The sequence below is a fragment of the Pestalotiopsis fici genome (assembly GCF_000516985.1).
Source record: "Pestalotiopsis fici W106-1 unplaced genomic scaffold PFICI_Scf_1, whole genome shotgun sequence".
In the NCBI taxonomy this organism is placed as follows: domain Eukaryota; kingdom Fungi; phylum Ascomycota; class Sordariomycetes; order Amphisphaeriales; family Sporocadaceae; genus Pestalotiopsis; species Pestalotiopsis fici.
The window spans coordinates 5,648,823-5,675,027 of NW_006917091.1; the positions used below are offsets into that span (position 1 = coordinate 5,648,823).

Consider the following 26,205-nt stretch of genomic DNA (forward strand, 5'->3'; position numbering starts at 1 on the left):
GAGCCAGAGAGGTTGTGTCTGGTCCAGTCTGTCGTCTTGGTCTTTAATTTCATTCCCCATGGCCATGCGTCACTTTGAATCCTTCGAATCCTCTTTTTCCTCACACATTGAAACTACTCCAACAAAGCGGCAAAACAAGAAGAGTCCGTGATATTTCAGACAAGAGATTGGATTGCGCATCAGAAACAAAGTGTGTACTCATTCAAACTGAGCGGTGGTAGTACGTAAAAGGCGACATGGCTCACCATAACGCCAACGAGCAACCGGGCCTCGAGGTGCATGAACAAGCCGGGCTTGAGGTGGTATCGGAACCGGAGGCGCCACATGTTGTAAATGGACCGACAATATTCGGAAAGCCAGTTGATCAAACACCACAAAATCACCAAAATTATACACAATACGGGGCCGGAGCAGCAGCATCACCTTACCATGAATACCCACAATATCCTCAGTCGCCGCCGTACGCAAATTCGCCAGTGCATCCACCACAATCACAATGGGCGCCGTCGCAAGTAGGGACCATGGGGCCGAGTGCATCGGAAAAGGGCGCGCCTGAACCGACAATTCTTGGCATAAAACGAAAGAAATTCTGGCTCATTTTCGGACCTCTTTTGGCTGTTCTCGTCATTGGCTTGGCCGTTGGTCTGGGTGTTGGCTTGGGTACAAGCCACAGCACTTCGACCAGCACGGCGGCAAGGTGAGTCAACGTTTCCTATATCAATATATCGGGCGCCCGCAACTGAGACACGAGTAACTAACGCTCCGCGCTCCCCCACTGTTATAGTTCCTCGACTGCGACAGCCACCTCGTCAACCGCGACCGCGACCGCGACCGTCTCGGCGATAACGTGTCCGTCCAGCAACGGCAGCTACTATGTGACCTCGGACGATACCAAGTTCCTGGTCCTGTGCAACCTCGACTACAATCAGGGCGGAGGCACCGAAGATATCTCGAATCCCGTCACAAACACGGTGGAAGACTGCGCGACGACGTGTGCAAACAACGGGACTTGCGCCGGTGCTGGCTGGGGAGAGTACTATGGAACTACCTATTGCTGGATGAAATCGTACCTTGGAACGTCGCAAAGCGCGCCGAATTGGTACTTTTTGATCAAGCAATAAAGTGCTCATGCATGACCCATGATCACGAGTGATCATTGATCATCCCCTCCACATTGCCCATGATGTATATTTGTTACAAAATACGGCGTACAAATGATTTGCCGCATTACATATGCAATCGAATATCTGGATGGTTTTATATACCAATGACTAGCGATGATAATTTACTCTCTATTTTCAAGATCCAAAGAGCTGCTCCGGCGTCATGGTAACTGTGGCATTTTGCGATCACTACTACACTCTGTGGAGGCTGAAAGATCAATAGGCATGCCCCATCATTCGATGACTTGCTATACATGTGAACGCGATCAAATGACCATGTATATGGTGTATATTCACGACACCTCAACTCATGTTGGCCGCAGGTGATGTATGACATGATGCTCCATGTCCGATGTACAATCGCCCGGCTTCAGAACCGCCAGTATATGTTGATCTGGTCGGACGAGCACGCCACCTCCCGATTCCAGACCAAATCCCTCACAAAACAGCTTCCCCTGCTCCGGGAACGCAAACGTGAAATCCGCATCTACCGACCAGAGACGGACCTTGACGTTCGTCTTGGCAGCGAGCAATTTTTGTAGTTGCTCGAAACGCTGTTTCCAGCCATGCTGATTCCCGACAATGAGAGTAAAGGAATCATAGGAGCACAGGTCCAAAGTGGATCCCTGGCGTGCAGATACATCCTTTTCGGTCCACTCTTTGACATAGGATACATTGAGCGGCTTGAAAGAATCAGGCTTCCTTGATTCAATGAAATTTATCCAGACGTGCGGGAGCCTGGCACCGGGAATGTATTTGGCCTTGTAGTATGAAGCATGCGCAGGCACCTCCTTGGAACCGTAAACGTAACCTATGTGCAACTCCAGCTTTCATCCAGATGATTAGCTTTTTTTTTTTTTTAAACTTGAATCCAAAGCTAGGTCCGTCCAAACTCACATTATCAAAGTGCTCGCGCTGGCCCTCAACCTCCCTCTTGATCATCTCTTGCTTGTCGGGATCATGAATCGACCTGAGGAGGTTGGCGCGCGCCTGCTCCACGTCATCGATGCCGGCTGTGCCCAGAGTCTTGAGAAAGGAAAAGATGGCCTTGCCATTCTTGACGCTCTGGGCCGCATTGATCATGGCAATGGGCCGCCGCTCGTCGTGGTATGACGTGAGAAGCTCGGGTCCGGCGCCGCCTTGGTGCACGGCGGCAATCTTGTACGCGAGGTTGTGGACGTCGGCCAAGCCCGTGTTGAGACCTAGTCCTCCGGTGGGTGGGAAGGCGTGCGCGGCATCGCCGGCCCTTGAAAAGAGACAAGAGTCAGTATCGAAACATTAAACGCATTCAAGATCGGAGCGCTTGGCCCGAACAAACTCACAGAAATACGTTCCCAACGGAGTACTGGTTAGCAACCTTTCGGCTCAGAATCCAGGGCCTGTAGCTCAAAACATCAAAAGGGATATCTGTCCCAATAGCCGCTGCAACAACAGTTCTACTGAGCTCCTCAGTCCATGATTCCACAGGATGTTTTTTGGACTATGTAACATCAGTCATAGCTCTTCGACAGTTTCTGGGGGGTAGCTCTACTCACATCAAAATTACTAATGAGAACCTGAGTTCCTGACAAGTCGTATGCTATGATGAACCCGGAACATGCAGGATCCGTAATCCAGTGAAGCATTCCAACTTGTTCCTTGACCACCGGGCGCATATCGGCGCTGAAATGGATAGTCATCATTGTTTCATCTTTTGGATTATTAAAGACGTATCAGCCAAAATGCGCCCTCATATACCATTTGAACTTGACGGTGGTAGACTCACATCCATCTTCACCCTCGCACTCGACGCCAAGATGTTTTCTGACCTGGCTCTTGGCCCCATCACAACCAATGACATGTCGAGACTGTACAGTAAAGCGTTGTCCCGTCTCACGGACTTGCAGCTCACTTGTGACGATATCGTCGTGCTTTGTTTTTGCTATTGGTCAGCCTCTTGTGCTATGTGCCATGTACTCGGAACAAGCCATACCTGTTGACACGACACAAATGCTATTCCTTTATGCATCTCCACGTTCGGATCTTTTAAAAGTGCATCGTAGACAAACTGTTCAAAGTCTGGCTGCGGTACGTTATGTATCATCTAGCAGAAGGGGTCAGCGATGACACAACAGGCTTTTTCACACCGACCAAAAAACCAGCATATCTCACCTCTGGGGTATCATTCAAGACCTCGGGATCCATTCTCTCATAGGGCAAGACGCCTATCCGTTCGCCAGAGAGATTGGTGAGAAAGTTAACCCAGAAGGCATCCTCGCGGGGCGAGCCCAACTTGCGCAGGGCCGCCGTGTCCAGACCAAACTGGCGGCAGATCTCAAAGCTCCTCGGGCTCAGAGCGTGGGCTTTGGGCGCTGCCAGCCTCTGAGGATACTTTTCAATCAGGAGCGATTTGACTTGCAAGAACAAGATCATAAGTATCCAAAAGTCTCTGATATTGTCCAAGAATGGAGGAGAACAATCTCACCTCCTAGTTTCGATAGCATATACGCCATGAGCAAACCGCTTGGGCCGCCGCCGACAATCAGAACTGGCACATCCCGACTTTTGACAGCAAGCTCTGGTTTGGAATTTTTGCTTGTATTCGATACCGCTGAGGCACTGCTTACTTTTGCATCTGCGTCGGCACCCATTTTGTCGGTGTCTGTCAAGGACTGAAACCAGTTACTTTCGTCACCTGTCTTTGGCTAGCATCAAACGTTTGTGATACGTCTCGATCACTCAAAAGTATGTGACTGCGAATCTTCCTTGTGATGTGGCAGACCTGATTGATATAATCATGAGCAATCAGTAAGCTCCCGTCACTCGCCTCCTTATAATCTCTTCCCCACACTCCTCTTTGTTCCACAATCCCCACGACTCCCCGCACTCTCCACTGATGAGGTGGCTCAGAGTGGTGATGGTGGGTCGTGGGGAGTGAGTATACACAGTACATAGTACTTGTCCTGGAGTAGAGGCCCCATTTGTAGCAGAGTGGAGATTAACAAAAAATTGTATACCATAGAGAAGAGTCATGGTGAGATCTATAGTCTATAAAGCTTTTCCTTGCAGTCGTGTTCAAGGTATCTGTAGTACAATCTTTCCGCCAGCTTTTCGCCCCTCTAATTCCTCATGAGCCGTGCCCGCTTTCTTTACATCGTCAAGCGTGTAACCGTCAACTTTAACCACCCCCGTGCGAACCATCTCAAACAGGTCGTCGGCATATCCCTGCGTTTCCTCCCGCGTATTCAAGTAGGCAAATACCGTGGGATAGCACAATTTTATATTCTTGGTCCCGCCCAGTCTCAGCACATTGACTGGCGGTATTTGTCCAGACGCATTACCAAAACACACGAGATCCCCCTTCTTGGCAATGGCTTCTAGGTTTCCGTCAAAAGTCGCCTGCCCAATCGGATCGAAAATGGCATCTACGCCGTGACCACCCGTGATCTCCCCGACTCGTGCGACCCATTCCTCTGTACTGGTATCAATGACGAATTCGGCACCGCGGTCCCTTGCGGCGCGTGCTTTGAGGTTTGACGACACCGTCGCCAGGACCTTGGCGCCGGTCGCGGCGCATATTTGCACGAGCAGCGAGCCCACGCCGCCCGATGCGCCGTGGATCAGGATCCATTCTCCGGGTTTCACGACATGCGCTTCTCGCACCAGGGTCACGGCCGTGAGGCCCTGCGCGAAACACGCTGCCGCCGCCTCTAGGGAAATATGCTCTGGTAGGTGAACCACGCGGTCTGCAGAGACGGCGTTGTACTCGGCGTACGCTCCGCTCTTGGCCAGATAGGCTACGCGATCACCGGGTCTGAATTCATTTTCCACCGACGGGTAAGCAGCGGCTATTACGCCGGCCCCTTCGCCGCCAAGGATAAGAGGATACGCTGCGGGATAGCGACCGGAGCGGAAATGGGTGTCCATAAAGTTGACGCCTGCATACTTGGTACGGATCAGGACTTCATTTTCCTGCAGAGAAGGCACCAAAGCATCTGTATGCCAATGCAGTCGAGAGACGTCTCCTGGCTCGTCCAACCGAATAGCAGACATGATTGAGGGGATTTGCATTGTAAAAAGGTTCAGTTCATATATCGTCTCTTTATGGAAGGAATAAGTCGCCCAGTTTGGACACAAACGCAATGAGAATTAATACCTAATTATATAACACACAGATCATTGGCATGCACGGTATGACTTTTATGTATTTATAAGCTTGGATAAATCAAAGACCGGAAAGTCCGTCCATACGCCAAAATTGAAACCAGTATTCATCTCCTAGAGAGTTGGCGGGATTTCACATAAGCTCCGAGCCGGAAAGTTAGGAGTTCTACAGGTGTGCACGGGCCAGCCATTTGTCGATGACTGTTCCTATGGTTGATGGTGCAAATTCGCTGATTTTGTGGTACGCTATTGGGCGAAAAGAATAATAAAAGAAATATATATTGATTTCATGGACAGTGTGCCTTCAAAGTCTGAAGTACCTGTTCCAATTCAACGCACACGCCCCACTGCACCGATAATCCGTGGATAATTGTTTGCAGCGAATTGAGTTCGTATCGTAAATTTCGCGCCAGTCCAATTGCCGATGTTGGCGATTGAATATTAGAGGCAAAGAACATTTGTGTTTTACTGCGCCCGCTATCCTCGTAATTATCGTGGCCGGTCGTCGGGTCCACTGCATCTAGTACAACGCTCCAGTCGACTGTGTAAGGTACGGTCACTGTTGACACTCCATTGAGACAAAATAGTATTGAAACCATGGCTGCTGCAAAGATGGGTATTGGCATCCACATTGAGTTGACCTGACTAAGGGGTAATTGTGCGGCAATGTCCTGAATGGCAGTAGCATGAAGTAATGCGCGCTTCGCGTCAAAGGAGTCGACATTCCAATCCATCACAGCAGGTTGTGCTTGCTGAGAATTTTCGACTTGGAACAAGTTTTGTGGGATTTGATATAGACGGCACAAATCTTTACTCGTAGCCGTCAGTTTCACCACTGCGTCTAGGCAGCATAGATGCCATCTCATGAGGAGACCGAGCTTTTCGACCGAATTCTGGGACCATCCTACTTCTAGATGGCGTCGAATCTGCAGAAGAGCATTGCTGATATCAGACGAGGACGGCGGTCGCCAGATGGTGGGAACGTAGAGCGGATCTTGCGTTTCACGGATCAGTGCATGAACGCCTTCGAGAATAACGCGAAGATCAATGTGTGACTGAACATTCCATAGATGCGAGCTCCCGCCGAGAGCAGGGTCAAGAGCTGGCGGTTGAAACAGGGCACCATAGACATCCTGGAAAGAGGTTGAGGTCACTGCCACGACCTTCATCTCAGAAAACCACTCATCAGCAGTCTGAGCATCGAAGAGTCGAGAGTTGCTCGACATCATGAGCGGATTCGCAGTGTGCACCACAGAAGTTGGTTGGCCCGACATGAAGGACAGCTGCCCGTCTAAAATGTAGTGTCCAAGAAGGGCGCGAGACTGCAGCTCTCTTGACACCCATAATTTCCAGCCTCGTACGAGCCCATCTCGATCATTCGGATCCGGAAGATTGAACGGAGCAGCGCCGTCCAGGTCAAACATGCCGCAATGTCTTGCCCAATTAAAACTCAAGCTGTGGTATATTTGGCTTGTCACTCGGAGGCTTTCATTCTGTAGACTCTCAGCACATTGTTCTGTCGTCATCACCAACGTAACTGACCTTGGATAGCATCGCATACGTCTGGCCCAGAAGTGCCGTCAACACAAGCTGGAACCCGCTTCTAGAATCGTAAGCTCCTCGATGGGCCATAAAGCTTTGCCACTACAGATGTTTAGTCACGTTCGGATAATGAGAAAACGGCGGTTCTGCGACATACAGATGTTGACACGGCGGTATAAGCCAAACGCCACAAAGCCTCTCCCTATTTTTGGACAATTAGCATGAGTATCCGAGTATGCCGCCAGACAAGAATCGCGATCGGTACCAACCTTTGACACGGCATCTTCTGTGCCAATGAACAGAGAGCCAAGGGCAATGGCGTTCAACAAGAGACTAGGAGAGCACTCTTTGAACACAAAAGTCGGTCTATGCAGGACTGGGAATGTTGGGTTGAAGCGAGTGAAGTAGGTCTGTAGGCAGTTGTTCAAGAAGGCCGGGTTCAAGTCAGGTAACGTCTCGACAGCGTTTGTGACGCGGCTCGACTATGTCAGGTCAGATTTGTTCTGCCGAATGGCGATTGGTCAGTGCTTACCACATTCGTGATCATGTTGCTGAGACTTTGGATTGCCATGTGTGATTCCCCATTGTGGGTCGAGTTGACATGAGTCTCTTGCAGCCTAGGATCTATCTGGGCATCGGGAACCACGCCGGCGGTCGAATGCGTGGCCGGCCATGTCTCTGGCGGCAGGGTCAAGGAATTCCAGTCAGACGATATAATAGTCTGGAGCAGCTGTTCGGCATCTGGCCATGCCAAGCCCGCCTCCAAGTCCGAGAAGGGAGCGGTAAAGGCATACTCGTTTGACGGTGTCGTGCCCGCGGGCACCTGGGCAACAGAGACTCGGCGATTGTCGGGACGAGGTGGCGGCGGATGTGCATCGCTACCACCACTCAGACTGGCCGCGTCATTCGTGTTATTAGAGACAATGACTTGATGACTGTTGTCCGATTTGTTGTGTATGCGCATATGACGCGTCAGGGAATCCGAACGGGCAAACGCGCGACCACATGTTGAACATGCAAAAGGCCGGTCTCCAGTGTCTATAGGAGAGGCACTAGTTTCAGCTCCACATCATGGAATACATTTGTTGATCAACGGTCTTTTATTAATAAACAGAAACTTACGGGTTCTCTCGTGCCTCTGCAGATGAAGAAAGAGATGTTTGATTAGCTCACATGAGGACACGCCAGCACACGAAGAGCCAACAAAGGTCTCACCTGCAAATGTTCCGACTTTGTGTAAGATCGGTGACAAATCCGACAGGTGAAATTATGCCTCCTGGAAGACCCAGTTCCGGAGGCGTGGGGCGAAGGCATTTCGGGGGCAGCGGCAGTCTGTGTGTGGGGGGCTGAGGAGGAGCAGCGTGTGCCGAAGTGTCGACTTGCTCCGCTTCCGTACCTACTGGATGGATCGCGCAACTGGATGGATCGATGTGTGGGAGCTCGAGGCGGCGCGTGGGGATAATTCCATCAAACCGACGAGAGTGATGGTGTGATGCGACGCGTGCAATTTGTTCGGGGGGCGTCCTTTCAGCTCACGGAGGAGGCGGAGAATTCGTAAATTCGTGGGGAAAATCTTTGGGGCTTGGCCGGGGGAAGTACCAATGTTAGCAGTAAAGCACCAGCAGCGCAGTGTGCTTAGCAGGTGAACAGGTCGCCTAATAAACTCACAATTATGCGACTAGGGCGGCAGACAAGTTGCCCAGCCTAGAACCCTAGAGTAGAGGCTGGAGGTAACGCGGGGAAGCAAAGGAGGGCGGGTGGCTGGGGGAGGTCCGGCAAGTATCTCTCCCAGTGCTCAAGTGCTAGTACTACTAGTGCATCGTGGGGCACACTGACGTCCACGGGTAGGTGTTACACCTCAATCTCTCTCTCTCTCTCTCTCTCTCTCTCTCTCTCTAGTAACACTTCAAGTAACACTTCAACTTACGAATCCCTTCAAGGCCTTGAGATGCGAAATTGTCTACATGATTTCAACATGAGCCACTTACATGAATCACCCGGAAATTGCCACAGATATTCATGCCAAGCTAAAGGGTTGTTGTGGAATCAAGTCGACCTCTGTACCACTACACGATGCACTTGTTCATTAGATATTTCCCCTCTTGCCTTGTGGTTTTCTAACACATCATTGTAATGCCGCGGGTTGCGATAGTTTCGTATTTTGATACTCGGCGATGCTCGGAGATATGCGACTGAATCTGGACAGAAAACCCCGACATCAACACACTACCAAGTTTGCCAGATATAATCAACGGATCCAGAGTAGAGAGACTACCTCTGCGCTAGGACAAGCGGCACCCTGCAGATGCCTCACTCATACAATGGTGGCATTTCAGCCGCACAACCACTAGTCTGAAAAGGTCTGGCATTAGTTATTATATCTCCGACTATAATTGTGTTGGTGAGTGAAAGCTGCAGCTCAATGTCGTTGTCTACAAGAGACAGCTGCCGCGACGAACCAGGAAGTGCACAAAATACAATCAGAGCAACCCACGAAAGTCATGCGACCAAGGCAGAGAATCTTTCTCATAGACCTCACCTATAATAACAGACGTGGAATCGGTGTTGGGCTTATTCTTTGATCTGACATTGGTACATTGTGACCGGTGCTACTCAACATGGACGTTGCAGGAGAATAGAGGCAAACCGCAACTGGCGGCAAATCGGAACAACACTCGCTGCAGGTGGCGTAGGCGCACCCACTGTGCTGGGTCTCTATCACTCCCATGATCTTATCTTTATGTAAGTTCTTCCATGTCTCTTGCGCAGTTGATGGAGTGTTGGTTGCAACGCATCAAGGTATCTGATGTTTGGGCCCACGCTCATTGGCCAATCGCCATTGACGTGATATTGCACCATACAGTCTGCGCGCTCTCGTCGTCACTCGGGAGCACTGAGGGGAATACACATACCCGCGCCTCGCTCGTCAAAGGCTTCAGCTTTTCAAAGACGCCATAAGTCTAGAAGCAATATTGCAAACTATTCGGGGCTGCAATGCGTAAACTCGCTGTCTGGTCTGGCTAATATGCGCCACATATCACATCACCTGAGCAGCTCGACTTGAACGCAATGTTTCCTGTCAAATCTTGTCAACACAAATCGTTTTTTGCAACCATTACATGTATCATATGCGGGTCAGATCCGCACCGAGCAATAATCCTTGATCGCGCATGAGCTATGATGCGACTCGATGGGGGGGGAACCAGATGATATTAAATATCGCTCGCACCCATCAATCCAACGTAATAAAGAACCTGTAACCAAAGCATCATTTGCGTCCTCCTTCTTGTGACTTTCGAGCGTCAAGATGGCAAGCACACAGGACGACATTCCCTATGATGGGGAGAAACACACTACGGCAGTGACTGCATCTATTCAATCCGAGCCTCAGAGCAAAGAAATCACGTTTGCTCGCGGAGGGAATGAACAATATTATGCTCCGAATGAGAAGTATGAGGGCGCTCATCGATATGACCCCCAATTTCAGTGGTCTGAACAAGAAGAGAAGCACTTGATTAGAAGGGTGAGAGTTTCAGCGTGCTCAAAAGTCAAAAAATATTTTTGACCAATCCTTAACTATGTGTGCTAACGTGACCTCAGCTGGATTTCAAGATTTGTTCGTGGTGTTGCTTGATGTTCTTCGCACTCCAGCTAGATCGAGGCAACATCACCCAAGCACTGTCCGACAACATGCTCAATGACCTTGGTCTAACAACAAATCAATACAACTATGGGCAGACCATTTTCTACCTGAGCTTGTAAGTGGATGAGCAGATGTCTTGGTCTCGATCAAACACTTATCCGACTATAGTTTATGTGCCGAGCTGCCGTCTCAGATGATTAGCAAGAAGCTGGGACCCGACGTTTGGATTCCGATTCAAATGGTGACATGGAGCATTGTTGCCTGCTGTCAAAGCCGATTGACTGGAGAGTCTTCTTTTTACGCAACACGCTCGCTAATGGGGCTGATCGAAGGCGGCTTTATCCCCGATGTCGTCCTCTACCTCTCATACTTTTACAAGGGCAAAGAACTTCCAGTCCGTCTCGCCTTTTTCTGGTCCAGCTTCATCATGACCAATATCGTGTCTGCATTCCTGGCATACGGTATCCTGCACATGCGCGGTATTTCCGGCTGGGCTGGCTGGCGCTGGATGTTTGCGCTCGAGGGCGGAGTCACTGCTATTATTGGCATCATGTCCTGGTTTTATCTGCCGCCTTCGCCTACGGAGACGGCCAGCTGGTTCCGGGGCAAGGATGGCTGGTTCACGGAGAGGGAGGAGAAAATCATGGTAAACAGGATCCTTCGTGATGACCCAGGAAAAGTATGGTCCCATCAATCACCCTTGCAAATTGCCTATTGGCGCTAACATACACGCAGAGTGATATGCACAACCGACAAGGCTTGACACCAAAGCTTCTTTGGCGGGCCATGAAGGATTACGATTTATGGCCAATCTACTTTTACGGCCTCACCTGGTCGATCGGAGTTACTCCCACGACCGCCTATATCACCCTCAACCTCAAATCGCTCGGCTTTGACACATTTCAAACAAACTTATTGACCATCCCGGCCTACGTAGTATATCTATTGCAGCTTTTGTTCTGGACCTGGTACTCGGAGAAGATTAACAATCGATTCCTCGTTGTTCTCATCACCCAGATATGGGTGCTTCCGCTTCTGATTGCTCTGGAAACACTTTCCTCGAGTGCCAGTCCATGGGCTTGGTACTCGCTGTCGGCCTTGATCATTGGCAACCCCTACACGCACGCCATTCTCGTCGCCATCACGTCTAGAAATGCGGGAACGGTGCGCACGCGGACAGTAGGAAGTGCATTTTACAACATGTGTGTCCAGGCCAGCAATATCATCTCGTCAAACGTATGTCCAATCTTAGTGTATCCCTTGTACATTCCCTCTTGATTGACCTGAATCCCACAGATCTATCGTGCCGATGATGCGCCTCGCTACCGAAGGGGTAACAAAGTACTAATCGCCATCACTGCATTCAACATGGTCTTTGTCATGGGGATGAAGGGTTATTACATGTGGAGAAACAAGCAGAAGGAGAAGCAGTGGAACGCCTTGACGGCTGAGCAAAAGGACGAATATCTGGCAAACACCACCGACCAAGGCAGTAAGAGGCTCGACTTTAGGTTTGCTCACTAATTTCAGTGGGGATGAACTGTATAGTCAAGAGACTCCGTCGGTTGACACATGATACATAATTTGCAGTACAAGACTCAGCAAATAATCTTAAGAACATGAAACTTGAACGAGAGATTGGAAGCATTCATTGGCGGTGAGGCGCTTAGATGACACCGTCGTAGGCAATCTGAGCTATACCGCAAGATACTGGGTGCCCCTACTCTGGCTGCTTCCATCCGTCCACGTCAGTGCTGTAAGCCAGCTTCTTCATGTCCGGTCGTCCATATAGCTCACTGTAGTCCTTCAATTTCCCTTGGATAGAGGAGTAAGCATCGCTTCCAATGACCATCCGTAGCGGTGGGTCCTTCATGACGGCCAGCTGATACATTGCTTTTCCACCCTTCTTTGGATCTCCGGCTTGTGTACCATGGCGAGCTCCCATCTTCTCCTTGGCATCAAGATGATCATAGGCTGGGTGTCTTTTCTCGGGAAATTTCATCGAGCGACCGGCCCAGTCCGTCCTATAATGATGTTAGTACCAATATTCACTTGATAGATCTGATCATACCTGAAACCACCTGGCTCGACGCAAGTGAACTTGATATTCCATTCGGGCTTGACCTCTTTGCTCTGTAAATTGTCAGTAAGGTGACATTCGTGTAGGGGTTGACTGGTGGCTGTCCACCAACAGTTTTGCGCGCAGCTTACCAGTGCCTCCGTGAAACCTTCCACCGCCCACTTGCTCGCACAGTAGATGCTAAAAAGCGGGACTCCAGTTTGACCTCCGATTGACGTCACTTGCTGAATCACTCCTCCCGGCGGCTTTTGTTCTCGCATGACGCTCATGGCTTTTCTGGTTACGGCAATTAGACCAAAGAAGTTGACGTCCATCTGCGTTCGCGCCAGCTGCTCGTCGACCTCCTCAAACGGGCCCGCGAGACCGTAACCTGCATTGTTGACGACCACATCGACGCGGTTGAACTTTTTCAAGGCTTGGGTGAATGCGTATTCAATGTCTTCCTGTTTCGTCACATCCAATTTTAGTGGTAGAAAGTTCTTTTTACCGGCCAAGGCGTCAGTTCACGGTATCAAAGACGCTGCCTTGGAGGTGGCAGGTATCAGGACGGCGAACCTTGTCAGAAGTGTTGTTGAACTTGAGCTGATCCGGATTCCGTGCCGTAGCAACACAAATATCTCCCTGGTCAATGACTTCTTGAACGAGATGAGAGCCGAAGCCGGTTGAGCAGCCAGTGACTAGAAAAACTCTGTGCGCCATTGCTGATGATTGAGTATTAGCGGAGGATTTCGTCGGATTGACTTCGTTTCAGACCCAAAATTAACAACCAGAAATAATCAGGCAGGAAGTTGTATAGAGTCGCGTCCGCTGTCAGCAATTTATACCCCGCTCTCAATGTTAAATCCGGGAGAAATCTCCGTTAAGACCATGACCCACAACCTCAATTACATGAAGCTGGTGAATTGGAGCATTTGAGTTATCACCATCACTAGTGCGAGTGCACTACTGCCAAGTCAAGTTTGCGAGGGGACGAGTAAGCACATGGTTAAAGTCCTCACTCAATGCGTAAATGACGTCATTATTCATACGGTGGCATATCATCACCAAACCTTCGGGGCGCTGACAAGCGGCAATGTCACACTCCAAGTGTCTGGAACCTTTGGCAGTTTACTCATGCCAACATACGAAATGCGTTTCGGCTTCAGTTTGGTCGGGGCTAAAAGTTCTCCCCGCCTGCGTCGTCAGCACACGGGAATTGCCTGATCTCCTTTTGCATGCGACGTGGACATCTTAGGTAATTGGTCTCAGTGTGTGGCATGTCTTCCCCGCTACCATGTCTCACAGCACAACATCATTTGAAAGTATGTTGTGATGCTTGAAATGCCGATTTTGTTTCTACTTGGCAAATCGATGGGATCTTATTGGTTGATATAGTCTTTTGCTAAGCGGTCTTGGAAAAGCGACGTATATCCACCGGAAGATATTGACATTTCCTATACGCCGTTGAAATTTAATTGGTCGGATCGTATAACATGTAACTGAGCATTGACACCCCCTTTGAGGTGCTTGGAGCGGAGACAAAAGTCCCAGGGATATTGGCCACTTGACATCTGTGAGCACGGCATCTAGGTCGATCATTGCTCTCAAAAACACGAAACTTCACAGAACGTAAGCACTAATTGCGGGAGGTTGAAACTCTCGCGACTTGCTTGTTCTCGGATCTGCCGGTTTATGCATCAAGGTCATACCAACAAAAGGAGTATGGAGACGCAAAGCTGCTTTGGCCATAAGTTGTTTGGAGTGTGTACAAGATCTATTCAAGTAGTAGTAGAGGCTATAGGTCCAATATACGGCACAATTTCCGGCCGCATGGTATTTGAATTCTTGATATCATCGTGCAATGTTATGACTCCGTCAAAACAAGGCTGGCTGTGTATGCACCAATATTGGGCCCCAAAGCCTCAGATAGAGGAATGCTCATTTCAACATCGTGATCTTCATTATCATGATCTCTATCTGTCTGTCTTTCAAAGACTGCCTATCTCAGTAGAATTATTGAGCGGCCGCCGAATGAATTGCAAATCTGAGAATAAGCAAACGTGTCACGAACTTGTCTCCTCTGCATATTCAGAGGGTATTCGACCTTTAGGACTGTTCCTCTTTCTGGCCAATATGTGTCGATCTTTTCTTTGGCATGTCCGAAGTGTCTTAGGTTGCTTCGCTTTCAATTCCCTGGCTAACAGGACGACTCGTGGCGGGAATGGCTTGCTTCAGCCCTCGCACCCGTCTAACACCAATTATGGTGAAAGGTTTAGGACCAGGAAGCCCGTCATCATGTTGGACATGTAGCACAGATTTTGTCTTAGACGATGTATATATAGAGGTAGTGATGAGCTCCTGAACGAGCCCCTTTTCTTTCATCCATCAAGCCATAGTTCGACAGTCATTCGAAATCATACACAATTGACATACTATTTGCCTCTTCTTCCTTCTCCAATATCAAACAATGCAGTTGACCACAGCACTCATGGCGGCATTTGCTGCATTCGCCATGGCAACGCCCGCGACCCCTAACGAAGCTCTCAACATTCTGGAGGCGCGTGCTGGGGAACTTTGCCCTTGCTTTCCCAATTGCAAATGCCCTTCAAAGACCTCTTGCCACTGTCTCGGTGGGGTTAGTGTTCGTGCGCCATGCTATCCCAAGTGCGGCTGTCCTTCTGGTCTCACGGGTACTTGCGTTGTAAGTCGAGACTTTTAAAGTCCAAGAGTTGAGAATGGGTAACTAAACTCCATTAAAATAGGCCAATGCTTAAGGTGCCAGGTTGCAAGAAGTGATATCGAGTGGCTTTTTTCCCACTGGTTTTTCCTCTCGATAAAAATAGGCAAAAATTGTAGCCATTTTAGTGAAGTACTTTGATCAGGTTCTTCTCAGCAGTGCAGAAGGCATTTGTGCTATTCATCTGGTCTGTTTCCGGCTTTGCCGATTTTAAACACACTCACACTCATTTATATGGAGTAAAGCCGTTACCAACTATATAAAAACATTCGTTTAATTATACAAGGATGGATATTATTTGTATAAAACGTCCAAATTATATAGGTGTGCATGCAAAGTACCAACAGAAAATTGCATAAAACATACCAGTCTTCTGGAAAATGATCAGTACAATGACAGTCAACGGACAACATCTGTAATTCTAAGAACCTAATTCGATGTGCTTCTTTATTCATTCATGGTGCGAGCCCGCCCATGCGAGCCCGTCCGGCTACCACACGTGGTAAACCCCGCTGTGGTAGTGTGGCTGATAGCTGAACCATGAGAACAAGCAATCTACCAGACACAAACATGAATCTCCATAACGCACCTACTCCTAGTAATATTCGTGTATACGTTTGCTCTTGTTATGCTAAAAACGTGCTCGGTGAATTCTTGATGCCGAGGTAAAGTGATGTTGACAGTATTATTCTTTCAGATGCTCAGACAAAATGCATTCCTCTCTCGATAACAACACGCTCAGTGACATTTCAGTGGAAACGAACGCACGATTTACTAGCTTAAATCTGACGACTTGCATTTTTGAGTATAGTTCCACAGCAAGTACTTGACATGAAGGAGCGCACACCGCCGACATAAACTACATGAAATCCACGGCAGATTGTTTCTGATCAGATGATGACTAGAATAATATGCAAGCGGCTGCCTCCTGTGCTTCACACGGGATATCGCCGATGAACAAGTATTCTTAAAATAGTCGATGCAGGACTTTGCCCGGTGTGGTTACCATTTCGTCAGGTCCAGTTCCAAAAGATCATCATCAGCGGATATGCAAAAGCCAATCTCGTGTTACGATTTCCTGTTATAGAACCATCTTGCAGACGCCGATGGTGCATTGCGATTGTCTTTCCATTGTCGCCGGGACCCCGGAACGAGGAACAAACCGAGAATAGCCATGTCACTGACGGGAAAGGTTGCCGAAGGAACATGATTAGTCATGTAAATTTTGGCTTTTCTTATTGAGAATACGAATTTGCCGGAATCCTTCCATCGCATCTGAGAATTATTCGCGCTCTATATTGCTACTTGATACAATGGACATGCACAGTCTTGGCAGTGCCAGAAACTGCAGGTCAGCTATCAGTGGAGTTGTGATATTGAAGTCCTTGACGTCAGAGGCCGCAGCGACTTTGCCAATGAGATCAATTTGGATGACTGCTGAAAGCGTGCCCAAATTTCAGGAGATGAGATCCATGGGCTGATGCCTTTCACGATGTAGCCTTCATCCCTTGTTATTCGTCCGATGGTGTTGCACATGTGAAGGCTGCGACAGGGGTGGCGGCTAGCCCACAATAGGCAGGCAAAGAACAACCGCCAAATACTATGGAAGCATTCGAAGCGGCGCACGCTTGCCTATTTCGTAAGGAGAAATAGTATAAAACGATTGGTATGCCAGTATCGGCCTGGCACCGGTGCCAATTGAGCGTCGCGTGGTTATTATGGTGGTGTTCCGGCAGGTAGCCTCACGCATCAGTGCGCCCGATACTATACAAGACAACCTTGTTTTGGCAACACGTCGTTCTCATGTTAATATACTGCTCCGGCTTCCTCATTGGTCAATGCCAAGACTTGGGACCCGGATGGCCCAAGGTCGATAGTATATCTACGGCCACGCAGCCAAGGAGCCAAGAAGTCTTGTCTTTCTTGGCCCGTCGGACTCTTGTGCTGTATCGAAGTCATTCATACCAGGGGAAACACATCTTTGGGCGCAATGTTCGTGTCTACTACCGTCGCTCCCGCCCTTTTGGCGCTTGCGGCCCGCGCCTTGGCTCTGCCATCCGCCGGACGTCGCGATGTTCCGTCTACCAGTGTCTGGGAGTCCGTTGAGGCTGCTCCCTCTTCTTGGGCTCAGGACGAGATCGCCGCTAGATCCGATGAGTCGATTGAGCTTCACATCCAGTTGGCTCAACAGAACATGGTCGAGTTCGAGCAATTGGCCTTGGCTGTAAGTGTTTTCTCCCAGCGTCGTACAAACCCTTCAAACACGGCGGATATTGGAAACAGTTGTGCTGGTTGGAATATTCCAAGTGATTGCAATACCAAGAAGCTTGGCAATGCAGGATGGACCCGACAACTCGGTTTGTGGGACACTATAGTTTCTATACCAAGACCTCGCTTCAATGCTTGGCTACCTGGCTCGACCATGTAGGGTTCTAGTGGCAGTCAGCTAACTTTGACAACAGATTGCTACTCCCGGTAACGCCAAGTATGGTCAGCACATGACTCGTGATGAGATTGACGCCATCATTGCCCCCAAGGAGGAATCCCGGCAACTCGTTTTCGAGTGGCTCGGCAACAACAGCCTCTCTGACACTGCCTCTTTGAACGAGCGTGGAAACATTGTCACTGTCACCACTACCGTCAGCAAGGCCGAGCAGCTCCTCAACACCAAGTACAACAGCTACAGTGAGTCTCTTCGCAGTTTTCGTGAGAATGATCCAATAACATTGTACAGCCAATGCCGAGACTGGTGAGAAGGCCACTCGCGCCCTCAGCGTCAGCCTGCCCGAGATTCTGTTTGAGCACATCAGCACCATCCAGCCCACGACCTTCTTTGGTTTCAAGCCCATCACCCCCAAGGTTCGCACTGACATTGGACCTGATGTCACCTACACCACCCCTACTTCCCTGTCGACCCTGTACAACTTCAAGGGCGCCACTGCCCTGACCCAGGGTAAGATGGGTATTGCTGGTTTCATCAAGCAGTGGCCCAGCACTGCTGACCTCAAGACCTTCCTTGGAAAGTTCGCCATTTCCGGCTTCGGCAACAGCGCTCTGAGCTACACTTGCACCAGCGTCAACAGCGGCCAGTGCCCCGCCAGCCCTTCTGGAGCCAACATTGGTGTCGAGGCCAACCTTGACGTCCAGTACGCCCGTGCTATTACCAGCAAGATCCCCAACGAGTTCTACTCGGTCGGTGGAAACAACAACCAGATCTACGAGTACCTCTCCGAGTATCTTCTCGCTCTGAGCGCTGCCGAGCGCCCCAACGTCGTCTCCGTCTCCTACGGTGGTGATGAGAGCTCCGTCACCAAGAGCGTCGCCTCAACCACCTGCAACCAGTTCATGCAGCTCGGTGCCGCCGGTGTCTCTATCCTGTTTGCCTCTGGTGACTCTGGTGTCGGCTCTGGCTGCACCATCAGCGGCTCCAAGGCCTACCAGCCCGACTTCCCCGGTGGTTGCCCCTACGTGACCATGGTCGGTGGTACCACTGGTTCGACCACCGAGCAGGCCTGGGTTGACGGTGGCGGTGGTTTCTCCAACTACTTCACCCGCCCAACCTGGCAGGATACCCAGGTTTCCTCCTGGTTGTCCAAGAACAAGGACGGCAACACCCAGTACTACAACAGTGCCGGCCGTGCTTACCCCGACGTCGCTGCTGCTGCCACCTACTTCGAGATTGTCGACGGCAGCAAGACTGAGGCTGTCGACGGTACCTCTTGCGCTGCTCCCACCTTTGCCAGTATCATTGAGCTCGTCAACAGCAACCGTCTGGCTGCTGGCAAGTCTGCTCTTGGTTTCCTGAACCCCTGGTTGGTAAGTAGCATCACTGGTGCCACCCGCATGTTTGCTTGGAATAAACAGACTACTAACTTACGTGTAACAGTACGGCAACGCCTCAAGCGCCCTGACCGATATCACTGCTGGCTCCATCGGTGGTTGTGCTGCCATCTCTGGCGCTGGTTTCACCGCCATTGCTGTAAGTTGCACCAAGTCTCATTCTCACGTTGACCGAAACATGTTGCTAATGATAACTTCAGGGCTGGGACCCCGCCACTGGTCTTGGTACACCCAACTACCAGAAGCTGCTCACCGTCTCCAACGCCACCTAAGTGGTGACACTCTAACACTGCAGCGTACCCATGTTGCTGGTCAAGTGCTTTTCTTCGCGAACTTTGACATTATCAGCTCCTTGGTGCTATTTTCGATCCTTCAAAGGCTTTTTGTATTATTTGTAAATATTCAGTCATATAAGTTCTTTGATAGCTTCAATCTCAAGGATATTAAAATAAAATGCGTGGTGCACATAGTCATTTGTCGTGCAACTGTAATGGGCTGCGATATCTTCTGGGTGCTTATACTCATTATTGAAGCGTATTTTGGGAGCACAAAGCTTATTCTATAGTTGCGCGTCAGCAGTTTGTCGTCCTTGACGCCACATGATACTCGTTCCCCAGTGCGTCGCATGACCGTTTTTAGCGCTGGTCTCGCCCAATACGGCAATTTTAAGCACCGCATAGAAACATGACACCGAATTGCCGTTCCAATGGATGGAGATATAAGCTTCATGTCATGGCCAAGGATGACCGGGACTACCCCGTGGGGATGTGCCGAGTGTGGATTTGCAAGTTGGGGTAGGATACCTACCTAGTCACCTTGGGGCAATTGACTAATCAGAAGCCAGGGCTAGTCCCAGGACCACGTTATACCAAGACAGGTCGACGGGAAATCCGAAAAGATGAATGAGTCTAAACATTTGCTAAGAATGGGCGATCCGGACATTCCGTCATTTGGATTTCCCGGATAGAGTATAAAAAATTAAAGCTTGCGGCGAACTAAAGACCAACTCTATTCATAATCACGAAACATGAGGGTCGACACCTTCATCGTCGGCCTTCTTGGCTTGGTGCCAGGGCTTGGTTCAGCTTCGCATTGTAGTCTCAATGACCAATCTGAGTCTCTATCATTCGTTTCTAAGCCACGTACTTTTATCCTGACCGATATTCTGAACGAACCTGATGATTCTCAATCCTTGATTCGATATCTACTGTACGCCAATAGCTTCGATACGCGAGGATTGGTTGCAACAACATCGATTTGGCTACAAAACAATACACATCCCGAAGCGATAACAGCAATCTTGGATACTTATGCCACAGTCGTCGACAACCTGAACCAGCACGTCGGTTTCGAGCCCTCGTATGAAAGCTCTGAAACTTTGAAGCTTCGTGTGACATCTGGACCCACGGTACGTATGATGGAGCTGGATTCCGAGGCGATGTAGATGACTAACATAATCAGGTATACGGGCAAGCGGCATTTCAACAAGAGTTGAGCCATGGAGCTGCTCTGTTGATTTCAAGCCTGCAGGAATCCGAAGAGCCATTGTTTGTGAGCTTGTGGGGTGGCGCCAATACACTTGCCCAAGCACTGCAGTACGCTTCAGTGACATATACCGAGGATGAATTCAGCGTATTGCGTAACAAATTGCGTGTTTACGCCATTTCAGACCAAGATGATACCGGCGAATGGATTCGTCAAACATATCCCGATATTGTGTACATTGTCTCTAGTCATGCCTGGGCCATCTATCCGAACGCGGCATGGCAAGGCATGGGCTTTTCAGGAATGAGCGGGGCCAACAACTCTATTGTGAGCGCAGACTGGTTGGCCGCAAATATCCAGTCTACCGGACCCTTGGGGGAGATATATCCAGACATTGCCCTTAGCATGGAAGGCGATTCGCCTTCGTGGATGTGGCTCATTGAAAACGGCCTGGGTAATCGGGATCACATTGAATGGGGTAGCTGGGGCGGACGCTACGACACTGCGACAATGCCTCATGGCACCACTAAGCATTATTTCGACACCATGGATAGAGTTTTCGACACAGATGGCAACTATGCTTTCAACAATTATGCCACCATTTGGAGGTGGAGAGCAGCCTTCCAAGAGGATTTCGCTGCCAGAATGCAGTGGTCAAATAGTAGCGACTTCAGCCAAGTCTCTCATCCCCCCTTCATCAACGTCAACGGGAGCGAAGGGCCCGAAACGATGTGGATCCGCGTCCCTTCAAATATCTCAAGCAGCAATGAGATCATACTGGATGCCACGAAAACGATTGACACGGACAATACAAGCAGCAATGGAGATTTGGAATTTCAATGGTACCAGTATTGGGATCCGACGCTTCACATTCAACCATACTTTCCAACGGATGGTGGGTTGAAAATTACATCTCAAGACTCAGACTCCGAGTTTACCAATGCAACATCTTGGAATGACGCGGGTTTCTCGGGGATCGTAAAGGGTCAAATTATCAGTGTCAATGCGACGAGGATTGACGTTTCAGCGGTTGCCGATGGAGACAAGTCATTGCCGCAGCTGCAGCATTTAATACTCCAAGTGACCAATAAACGTGGAAAGTATCCTATCAGAAGGTATAAACGGGTCGTCTTTGAGATAGGCGCTCAACTTTAGAAACCAATTGGTGCATGCACAGAGTTACTGCTTTGATAATTGACTTCTTGTTTGTAATTATAAAACTTCTGTATTTTGGGGCGTTGCACTGCTTGAAGTTGAGACGACACCGATTTGACCAAAAAATGTTGATATGAGTCGCTGCAAGTCAAACAAGCTGGCCACTAACCTAAGACTTCTTTGTAGAGGATTCATTGTATTATAGGAGCACCTCATTATTTTGTCATTATCAAAATGCTCAGTACTATCTACTTCATTGCGACACATGAATTTCTATTTGTAATGACCTGATCAAAATCATTGAACTCCCCAGCCGCTTCAACCGAAGTCCTCAGTAGGAGTAATTCCTATCCGTCACGATGTACCCCTAGGCCATATCATGAAGGTAAAAGCTCCGCACTCAACTTGGGCTATTCCGGGATAAATGCTGCGTCAACTCATCTCAATATCCTCTCTGGGAGATCCATTCCTGCGTGATCTTGTTCCAAAAACTTCCCATGTCAAACGTTTTGCTTCCAGGATCTGTCTCCGGGCTATCCGGATTTTTCTCCAGGCCACCCGTATTTTTCGCTGGAGCTGATGATCTGCACCTTCAAAAATATTGTTGAACGAGTTCGCCAAAGCGAGGAATACCAGGACAGCTACAATCGTGGTCCCCGTAGCGATTGCAATGGCCTGCTTGAGCTCCTCGGGGTCACGTTTTGTGAAGTAAGGCGTAGCCAACAAAGTCTGGAATCTTCTTAGTCGACATGGTATGCATAATACGGTATGAGATCCCTGTTACTTACCGATACGAAACTTGGAGGCGTATACAAGACTGTTACGATCGTAAAGACAATGACATATCTGTTCATCTGGGTAGACCTTGTTGCCTCCCGTACAGACGTTGAATTGAATAGCTGCAAAACGAATCAGCATACGCGAGTGGCTCTCGGGACCGTTAGCATATTACCCCATCTCTGAGGGTCTTGATATCCTCTGTCTTTTTGTCGATACGGCTGAGAAGTCCCTTTTCGGCATCCTTTAGGGGCGCGAGGATACGCTTCCAGAATTCATGCGAATTTGGATGCTCTCGATCTTGCCTGACACCTTCCAGTATCCGTTCAGCAACTCGTACTGTTTCCTTGATATGAGCAGAGAATATACGAAGTTGTTGGAGAGCGGCAAAATATAATCGTGATCGATCAAGACTTGGCCCGTCAAACATCCAGGTGTCAAACTTCGCATCGTCTGAGATGTCTTCGAGCTACGTTTAAGCAACACCGAAGCGCCCATGTCAGTCCTGACTGATAAGCTGTCCTAAATGTCAGACTGAACATACCGTTACTGTCGTCGAAATGTCAATCTTATCTAAACAACTGTGCCAGTCCTTTTCCCACTCGGTGTGGTAATGTCGGATGAGTAGCTCAAGAGCTTGCTGATCATCTGGGGGCAAGCTGCTTTCCAGAAATTTAGCCTCCTCCCATTGCGGATAGTTATTGTCATCCATCACAACTATTCTACGCGGCTTGTATTCTCTGCCCAGAAGATTGAGTATTGATACGCGTCTCTCGTAGAACCAAGGAGACGCTGCCCCTAGCACGCCTATCGTACTTCTGCTGTTAGGGAAGCGGCCTTTGTCTCTGCAATGACCAATTTTCCCCACTCTACTAAAGAGGTACTCGCCATCACAGGTCTTAAACATTCGAAGACGATACTGGAAATTTCTCAACCAATACTGAGGCGCATTGACTTCATAGATCGGTTGCCAGGCGCCCAGATGTTGTGAAAGAAAGGAGTAAGACGTAGCGAAACCAGACAGTTGATCGTCATTACACATGATGTGATAAACGATTGATGCTTTACAAAAGCTGTACTCTTCGAAGGGCGGTTGGTATTGAAACCTTTTTAGGAGTCAGTTGCGAGGAAAATGAAGGACATGATCGATATACTCACTAAACTTGCACAACTTCATCATTTTCCGGCACATGATCTTCCTTCCAGTCGTCAACGAGCGTCCAAGATTGCTTGTACCTACCGAAAGAGACAAGCATTGTTTTTACATTACGACTGCCGTCCTTGAGCCAGCTCTTCCACTGACTGCTCGCCAGCTGCCACAACTGATCTTGCTGCTCGAAATAAGAATCATCTAGTTCCCCTGACTGGGTTATCGAATAGGTGGCGGAGGACGTCTGTTGCCTGTCAGGCTCGAGGAAGAATTTGCCTCCACCAGGCAAAGCCAGGAAGATACTGCTTCCAATGTTGACCCACTTGGCGCCGCGACTGAGAAGGCGATCTCGTAAGAACGCCAAGTCAAAGGTCTTGGGTTCATTTATTGAGTTGAAAGAATGCGACAATGCTTGATTTGCTTCTATCATTTCCTGGTCTCGAGCACTGGTCAAAGGATTGGAGGCAGGGGCAGAGATAGGAATGCCAATGTCTTCCAAGACTTCGCTGTGGCGATCACTGGGAGATATATGCTGCTCCGCAGTGCCTTCAATGGTATTGCTGCCTGCAACAACTTCCTCATTTGGCACGAATGGTGGCGGAATAGTGTCGTTCTCAAACTGACCACTATTGTTGCCTGGCGATTCTGGATCTACGACGGCACCGTGTGCATGCCGCGAGGTAGTTGTGTCCGTGTTCTCGTCTTCCGACTTTCTGAATAGATCGTTGTTATGGGAGCTCGTTGGGCCATCCCTAACTAAAGGGTTATTCTCGTTGGCCGCTGTTGATATGCCACTGGGCCCAAGTCCTCGATTGGGAGTTCCTGTAGTTGTGTTCCTAGAGGTAGCCGAGTATACAGCTGAGCTTTGCAGCAAGTTCCGCAGCTCGTCAATCCCACTACCGAGCGCTTGGACACCCTCACTTAGCTTGTGCAAAACCGCCAGAAGTTCAGGGCTGACTACTGGAGATGCGTTGTTTGCAGCTGGATCGCTAGGCATGGCCCTTGCGCTGGGAGGCCGGGAGTTGGAATCCTGAGGTACCATGTTTCGACTGGAGTAATGATTTCGAGGTTCTAGTATGTAGCGATGGAATGATATTGAGTGACAGTGGAAGTGGGAATGGGGTGAGGGAAGTCAATAGTGACACCAGCAATGAGACACACGGTGGTGCCTTTATTGGCTTGATCCCCACTCCTCTGCGCCGCGGAGATAACATAAAAGAAGTATCTACTTGTTTCAGGGTGTTTTGATAATTATATGATAGATAGTTGGTAGAGAGCGAAATGCGTACGATTGAGAATACAAATGAGGTATGATCTTCTAAGGGTGATCCTGCAGATCTGAGCAAGCTCCTTTTCTCTCGGCCGCGAAAGATCATGGTCCTGTCCAGAGTGTGAGAGCCTACCTCTGGCTAAAAGACATGGAGCTACCTGCGGCAGCTCCCATGTTCAGACATGAAGAATAAGCGGAAAAGAAAACACATCACCTCATCGATTGGCAGGACTAATTGAGTAGCTTCTAGTTTATCTAAGGCAGAACGGACGGGACGTTGAATTTCCTTGACCTAGAACCTATGGTCGTGTGTAAGAGTATTGTTTACAACAGTGGAACCTGGATGCCGATGGACAGGGAGCGCAAGTCGCCGACGCTAATTATTATGCTTCAGGCAACCCAGTGCATCTAGACCATGTAAAGCTGAAATGTTTTTTTTTTTAATTTTTTTTTGTATATATAAAAAATATACAAAAAAAAGGAAAGCCGGTAACAAAACCGAGTTTGCAAAGTACATCGTAGTTTGCGACCGGAATCAACATTGACAACAACGAGCACTTGAGATCTGCTGCTCAGCAAAGCAGACATCCAGCTGGCGGGCAGCTGGTGAAGCCTGACGTATTTGTCGCAGTAGCGCCTGCCGCTTCGGAGGAGCATGCAACGGTCGTACCTGAGTAGGTACCTAGAGTAGCTCCAAGCTCCCAAGCTTGAGCACTCGTACAGTCACCAACATCTACCCTCGCCAGCACCCTATGGACCACAATGGCATCTCAAGGTGACAACGACAAGGACCCTTGGGACAAGGAGACCAAGCGAAAGTTCGAGAGGTACGACGAGACCAAGCGATCACGATGCCGAGACCACTGTTCAAGCTGACAGGCTATTTGCGACAGTAAATCCAAGAGCGAATACTTCGATCCCTGCCAAGAAGCCGCCGAGCGAAGCATACGGTGTTTGAAGAGGAACGGAGGCGATCGGGCCATGTGTACAGACTACTTTGAGTACGTCGCGAAGGGATGAGATGCTAGGAGCAGCTACTGGAGACAAGAGACTGACAACCTTGGCAGGGCATACCGTGAATGCAAGAAAGAATGGGTACAACATCCAACTTTGGCAGGCCACGCTTATGATGCTAACTTGTGTACAGATCAATAGGCGTAAGAAGGAGGGCGGCTCTTGGTTCTAGGCTGGGACTGCCCCGTAGAAATGTCTACGAAATAGTAGTGGACATGTGTACAACA

General features: G+C 49.2%; 11 protein-coding genes across 11 annotated transcripts; 5 read left to right on the plus strand and 6 right to left on the minus strand.

The window, feature by feature from the left end:
- Positions 1 to 521: 521 nt before the first annotated feature.
- On the plus strand, positions 522 to 1,121 carry PFICI_01654 (uncharacterized protein; the record flags this gene model as incomplete). Its single annotated transcript, XM_007830235.1, has 2 exons — positions 522 to 697; positions 785 to 1,121. The coding sequence occupies 2 exons, from the start codon at positions 522 to 524 to the stop codon at positions 1,119 to 1,121; spliced, it is 513 nt and encodes a 170-aa protein (XP_007828426.1).
- Positions 1,122 to 1,471: 350 nt separating this feature from the next.
- Positions 1,472 to 3,793, minus strand: PFICI_01655 (uncharacterized protein; the record flags this gene model as incomplete). The annotated part of the gene is made up of 8 exons (XM_007830236.1): positions 1,472 to 1,990; positions 2,061 to 2,409; positions 2,486 to 2,643; positions 2,699 to 2,853; positions 2,929 to 3,073; positions 3,136 to 3,246; positions 3,315 to 3,556; positions 3,628 to 3,793. 8 exons carry the CDS (start codon positions 3,791 to 3,793, stop codon positions 1,472 to 1,474), a joined length of 1,845 nt encoding a protein of 614 aa, XP_007828427.1.
- Positions 3,794 to 4,217: 424 nt separating this feature from the next.
- On the minus strand, positions 4,218 to 5,195 carry PFICI_01656 (uncharacterized protein; the record flags this gene model as incomplete). The annotated part of the gene is made up of 1 exon (XM_007830237.1): positions 4,218 to 5,195. The coding sequence occupies one exon, from the start codon at positions 5,193 to 5,195 to the stop codon at positions 4,218 to 4,220; it is 978 nt and encodes a 325-aa protein (XP_007828428.1).
- Positions 5,196 to 5,593: 398 nt separating this feature from the next.
- Positions 5,594 to 7,812, minus strand: PFICI_01657 (uncharacterized protein; the record flags this gene model as incomplete). Its single annotated transcript, XM_007830238.1, has 5 exons — positions 5,594 to 6,799; positions 6,849 to 6,950; positions 7,006 to 7,050; positions 7,118 to 7,330; positions 7,381 to 7,812. 5 exons carry the CDS (start codon positions 7,810 to 7,812, stop codon positions 5,594 to 5,596), a joined length of 1,998 nt encoding a protein of 665 aa, XP_007828429.1.
- Positions 7,813 to 10,155: 2,343 nt separating this feature from the next.
- Positions 10,156 to 12,015, plus strand: PFICI_01658 (uncharacterized protein; the record flags this gene model as incomplete). Its single annotated transcript, XM_007830239.1, has 5 exons — positions 10,156 to 10,371; positions 10,449 to 10,606; positions 10,660 to 11,170; positions 11,227 to 11,727; positions 11,788 to 12,015. The coding sequence occupies 5 exons, from the start codon at positions 10,156 to 10,158 to the stop codon at positions 12,013 to 12,015; spliced, it is 1,614 nt and encodes a 537-aa protein (XP_007828430.1).
- Positions 12,016 to 12,211: 196 nt separating this feature from the next.
- Positions 12,212 to 13,270, minus strand: PFICI_01659 (uncharacterized protein; the record flags this gene model as incomplete). The annotated part of the gene is made up of 4 exons (XM_007830240.1): positions 12,212 to 12,515; positions 12,563 to 12,624; positions 12,703 to 13,014; positions 13,127 to 13,270. The coding sequence occupies 4 exons, from the start codon at positions 13,268 to 13,270 to the stop codon at positions 12,212 to 12,214; spliced, it is 822 nt and encodes a 273-aa protein (XP_007828431.1).
- A 4,007-nt stretch (positions 13,271 to 17,277) lies between these two features.
- PFICI_01660 (uncharacterized protein) lies at positions 17,278 to 19,399 on the plus strand (the record flags this gene model as incomplete). The annotated part of the gene is made up of 5 exons (XM_007830241.1): positions 17,278 to 17,511; positions 17,750 to 17,972; positions 18,022 to 19,103; positions 19,174 to 19,266; positions 19,328 to 19,399. 5 exons carry the CDS (start codon positions 17,278 to 17,280, stop codon positions 19,397 to 19,399), a joined length of 1,704 nt encoding a protein of 567 aa, XP_007828432.1.
- Positions 19,400 to 20,154: 755 nt separating this feature from the next.
- PFICI_01661 (uncharacterized protein) lies at positions 20,155 to 21,767 on the plus strand (the record flags this gene model as incomplete). The annotated part of the gene is made up of 2 exons (XM_007830242.1): positions 20,155 to 20,535; positions 20,589 to 21,767. The coding sequence occupies 2 exons, from the start codon at positions 20,155 to 20,157 to the stop codon at positions 21,765 to 21,767; spliced, it is 1,560 nt and encodes a 519-aa protein (XP_007828433.1).
- Positions 21,768 to 22,199: 432 nt separating this feature from the next.
- Positions 22,200 to 23,586, minus strand: PFICI_01662 (uncharacterized protein; the record flags this gene model as incomplete). Its single annotated transcript, XM_007830243.1, has 4 exons — positions 22,200 to 22,496; positions 22,556 to 22,666; positions 22,720 to 23,013; positions 23,089 to 23,586. The coding sequence occupies 4 exons, from the start codon at positions 23,584 to 23,586 to the stop codon at positions 22,200 to 22,202; spliced, it is 1,200 nt and encodes a 399-aa protein (XP_007828434.1).
- A 115-nt stretch (positions 23,587 to 23,701) lies between these two features.
- On the minus strand, positions 23,702 to 24,736 carry PFICI_01663 (uncharacterized protein; the record flags this gene model as incomplete). Its single annotated transcript, XM_007830244.1, has 1 exon — positions 23,702 to 24,736. The coding sequence occupies one exon, from the start codon at positions 24,734 to 24,736 to the stop codon at positions 23,702 to 23,704; it is 1,035 nt and encodes a 344-aa protein (XP_007828435.1).
- A 990-nt stretch (positions 24,737 to 25,726) lies between these two features.
- Positions 25,727 to 26,150, plus strand: PFICI_01664 (Cytochrome c oxidase-assembly factor cox-23; the record flags this gene model as incomplete). The annotated part of the gene is made up of 4 exons (XM_007830245.1): positions 25,727 to 25,791; positions 25,858 to 25,965; positions 26,032 to 26,059; positions 26,112 to 26,150. 4 exons carry the CDS (start codon positions 25,727 to 25,729, stop codon positions 26,148 to 26,150), a joined length of 240 nt encoding a protein of 79 aa, XP_007828436.1.
- Between the last annotated feature and the right edge of the window lie 55 nt (positions 26,151 to 26,205).